Below are 4,828 nucleotides of genomic sequence, written 5' to 3' on the forward strand. Positions count from 1 at the left end.
TATATATATATGTATGTATGTATATATGAGAAATGTCCATGCCCCTTTCAACTTGTAATTTATTTAAATTAATTATGAACATTTGTTTAACCTCAAAAGAACGTTTTTTTAATTAAATGTTGCTGAAACAACAAGTTTCTCAGTGGATCTGCGCTTGAAAATGCAGCCTAGGTGGAGTAGTCGAACACAGATCCACTGATCCTTCAACACAGAGCATCTTCAGAAGACAAGTTGATAAAATAAATTTTAAAAATCTGTATTGTTCCATACGGTTCGATATGGGTACATGTATTGTTGCACCCCTAATAGATAGATGGACGGATAGATTGATGGATGGATGGACGGATAGATGGATAGATAGTAAACTTCATTGATGACCAGTTGAGGGACCACTGAAACACATGAAACAACAAGGACCGTTTTCTCAAGATAACAACATATTATGCCATTTTTTCAACATGTAATTATTTTCTGTTTTTCTTGTGATAACAACATATTACGTCATTATCACAAGAAAACCATGAAAAATAATTACATGCTGAAAATGGCCGCTCTCGGCTTCTGTAGTTTTTCATATATTTAGCTAAAAATAGTTGTGGACTTAGCCTAGAGACATCTTCAACCCATTAAGAACAAACAAATATTGCCATATCTCAGGAGATTTTAAAAAACATCAAGTTTGATGAGAACAGATAGAGGTCTGCCCTTCTTATCTTGAGCTGGTTTTAAAGTTATCATGGACGGCAGCAGGCAGAATGTTTCTGTGTATTTACTGAGTGTAATTACAGGCCAGCTTGTGAAGATGCTGCTCTACACAGAAGTGACACGGTACCTGGACTTTAAGGTGGTGGAGGGAAGCTTTGTCTACAAGGGAGGAAAGATCTACAAGGTGCCGTCCACTGAGACCGAGGCGCTAGCTTCCAGTAAGACGTCCAGATGTGTCTTACAGTGAAAAGTTCAAACAGAGTTTGGATTTAAGCTCAGGCCTGTGTTTGTATCCTCAGATCTGATGGGAATGTTTGAGAAGAGGAGGTTTCGCAAGTTTTTGGTCTTCGTTGCTAATTTTGATGAGAACGACCCCAAGACCTTTGAGGGCGTGGATCCTAAAACCACAACGATGAGAGACGTTTACAAGAAGTTCGACCTCGGTCAGGACGTTATTGACTTCACTGGCCACGCCCTGGCCCTCTACAGGACTGATGAGTAAGAGCAGCAAGTGTTTGAGTGATTTGATTGTAAATCTGCTTCTTGAGCTCTGCACAGTATAAACATACTCTCAGTGTGTTCCTGTTGACAGCTTGTTTTCAAGCCATCACTGTTTCCCTCAGATATCTTGATGTTGCCTGTTTGGACACGATCAACCGTATCAAGCTGTACAGTGAATCACTGGCACGTTACGGGAAGAGCCCCTACCTTTACCCCCTGTATGGTCTGGGAGAACTGCCACAAGGATTTGCCAGGTTTTCAAACTCTTTCTGATCATTATGGTGGATTAGGTTGGTTTTACAGCGGGGACATGAAATGCAGATGGAGGACTGGAAGTGAAGCAGTGCAGGAAAAAATGCTCATGTTTTGTGTCATTTATGGTTGTTCCAATCATTCTAACTGAGAAAAGGGGTATTATCAAGTGCGAAAGATTGTCCTACACAAAGGTCAGAAATGTAAAAAGCTCAGAACGGAAGGAGCAGAGTCTGCTGTTACCATTTCATCAGATGTTAGCTAGCTAACTTGTTTTTAGAGACTGTCTTAAAGCATTAAGAGGTCGTAAAATGCTCATTTACTTAAGTTACCCCTAGTCTAATACAGACTTCATCTGTACTTCTTAGGCTGTCCTAGCATTACGTGTCATTAGGTGTTTCATGTTTGTTGATGTTAGCTGCTACTGCTAGCATCTTATAACATATAAAACGTATAAATCATATAAAACAACAAGATGTGGATCCAACCAATGATAAAAAGTTCTACGCCTCAAGACTTTTATAGGCTTTTATCTGCTGTTTGGTGACCTCTGAAGGAGCAGTGGTGTTGGCAGCCTCGACTGTCGCCAAATCTTTAGCTTCCGTCAAAAACTCATTCATCCTTATGAGGTCACATCCCACATAATTGTGACCTAATGGGGACCTTCAATCAGGCTATTTTTAGAACATTTGTCATGGGATTTTGTCCGCTCAATGATTTCAGTGGAGCTGCACTTCTTTAGCTGTTTATAAACTCAAGTAAATTCAGGAACACAGCATCAAACTCCATCAGGACCACAAAACATTGTGCCACACTTCTTGCAACAGTGAGTCTGTCTACAGTCAAAATCCTCACATGGAAGGATTATTTTTCGTCACGTTTCCCAAGCTAAGACACTAGCAGCTAATTCAAGCAATAGAATGAGCCAAATTTGAGCAGAAAAAATGCAACCAAGGATTTAACGTCTGCTCCAAACATGTTATTGAAGGTAAATGATCAACACTGGACCACTTTGATCCTATCCCTTGCAGTTTCTGTTGATAAACAGGTACAGTAAACTGTTTTTACTGTAGACTACTGCTAGCTTTACTCTACACTGCTTTAACACTATAAAAAACTCCATTTAACTTGCTCTATAAAAAAATTGAATAGACTTACACTATACATAATAAGTTATAGGAGTTGTTGGGCCTTTTTCACTACCTGTGTGGTGTGTTCTGTCCATGTGAAGTCCTCACTGATGTGAACACCAAGAATCTTGAAGCTGCTGACGCTCTCTACTGCTGACCCATTTATGTAGGTTGGAGAGTGTACTCTCTCCTGTTTTCTGAAATCCACTATCAGCTCCTTGGTCTTGCTGACGTTTAGAGAGAGGTTGTTCTCCTGGCACCAATTAGTCAGGATGTTAACCTCTGCTATGTAGGCCGATTCGTTGTTGTCGGAGATCAGGCCCATGATCGTAGTGTCATCAGCAAACTTGATGATGATGTTGGAGCTGTGTCTGGCTGCGCAGTCATGGGTGTACAGGGAATAAGAGTGGGCCAAGCACACAGTCCTGGGGAGCTCTGGTATCGAGGGTCAGTGTAGAAGATGTGGTGGTGACCTTCCTTAACACCTGCCGTCAACCCGTCAGGAAGTTTAGGATCCAGCTGCACAGGGTGCTTCTCAGACCTAGATCCATAAGTTCCAGTCGTGTCACTTGTTGTGTCTTTGGGCAAGACACTTCACCGGCCTTGCCTACTGCTGGTGGTCAGAGGGTCCGGTGGCGCCGGTGCATGGTAGCCCCACCTCTTTCAGTGTGCCCCATACTCAATACTCAATTGTCTAATCATCTGAGGGAGGCACATAATGTATGCAAATGATGTGCATGACATCACAAGTGAAGGTCCCCATTTTTAGTGTCTTTGTCTTGAAACTGGATCTAAATCTGTAAAATACAACAGTTTCTTCTATAGACTTTTTACTTCCTGCCCTCCATTTGAAATCTGTCATCAGAACCATGCGGCTGAAACTCAGCTATTCTTAATCAGTAAAATAAAACCCCCTTTTGGTTGATCCTGTTAGGCTGAGTGCCATCTATGGAGGAACATACATGCTGAACAAGCCAGTGGATGAGATCGTGATGGAGGGAGGTAAAGTGGTTGGAGTGAAGTCTGAGGGCGAGGTAAGCTCACACTAATCTGTTGTCCAAAATAATCCAAGTTAGCAAAAAGTTGAACCAAAAAAAAAAGAGTTTATTTATGTAACAGAAAAGCTGTGTCCTTCAACAGGTGGCTCGCTGTAAGCAGCTCATCTGTGACCCCAGTTACATCTCAGACCGTGTCCGTAAGGCGGGTCAGGTGATCCGGGTGATCTGCATCCTCAACCACCCCATCAAGAACACTAACGATGCTAACTCCTGCCAGATTATCATCCCTCAGAACCAGGTCAACCGTAACTCAGGTGAGCATCATCATCATCATCTTCATCATCATCATCACAGACACAAAAAGTTACTTCACATTATCTACTACATTTAAGTAGTTTGATATTTTTCTGTGGTTTTCCTGAGTCCAGATGGAGAAATGGTCTGACAGGATACTTTCTGAGTTTCTCCTTCTTTCTAAGTGAATTCAGGGAATTTTCAGCTCCATTAGCTTGATTTATACTTTAGACATTTATTCTTTAGACATTTATACTTTAGACATTTATACTTTAGACATTTATACTTTAGACATTTATACTTTAGACATTCATACTTTAGACATTTATACTTTAGACATTTATACTTTAGACATTTATACTTTAGACATTCATACTTTAGACATTTATACTTTAGACATTCATACTTTAGACATTCATACTTTAGACATTTTTACTTTAGACATTCATACTTTAGACATTCATACTTTAGACACTTATACTTTAGAAATTTTTACTTTAGACATTCATACTTTAGACACTTATACTTTAGACATTCATACTTTAGACATTCATACTTTAGACATTCATACTTTAGACATTCATACTTTAGACACTTATACTTTAGAAATTTTTACTTTAGACATTCATACTTTAGACGCTTATACTTTAGACATTCATACTTTAGACATTTATACTTTAGACATTCATACTTTAGACATTCATACTTTAGACATTCATACTTTAGACATTTATACTTTAGACATTCATACTTTAGACATTTATACTTTAGACATTCATACTTTACATATTTTTACTTTTGACATTCATACTTTAGACATTTATACTTTAGACATTTATACTTTATACATTTATACTTTAGAAATTTTTACTTTAGACATTCATACTTTAGACATTCATACTTTAGACATTTATACTTTAGACATTTATACTTTAGACATTCATACTT

At 38.8% G+C, this 4,828-nt stretch overlaps 1 protein-coding gene across 1 annotated transcript in view; it reads left to right on the top strand.

Annotated features, from left to right (window-relative positions):
* Positions 1–4,828, top strand: part of gdi1 (GDP dissociation inhibitor 1) — an 18,812-nt gene that overhangs the window by 5,321 nt on the left and 8,663 nt on the right. The window contains exons 4-8 of the mRNA XM_014032380.1: positions 789–923; positions 1,005–1,203; positions 1,329–1,460; positions 3,523–3,622; positions 3,729–3,900. Of these exons, the coding sequence (XP_013887834.1) occupies positions 789–923; positions 1,005–1,203; positions 1,329–1,460; positions 3,523–3,622; positions 3,729–3,900 (738 nt within the window). The remainder of the gene's footprint in view (positions 1–788; positions 924–1,004; positions 1,204–1,328; positions 1,461–3,522; positions 3,623–3,728; positions 3,901–4,828) is intronic.

The sequence above is a fragment of the Austrofundulus limnaeus genome, unplaced genomic scaffold (genome assembly GCF_001266775.1).
Source record: "Austrofundulus limnaeus strain Quisiro unplaced genomic scaffold, Austrofundulus_limnaeus-1.0 Scaffold1434, whole genome shotgun sequence".
Lineage (NCBI taxonomy): Eukaryota > Metazoa > Chordata > Actinopteri > Cyprinodontiformes > Rivulidae > Austrofundulus > Austrofundulus limnaeus.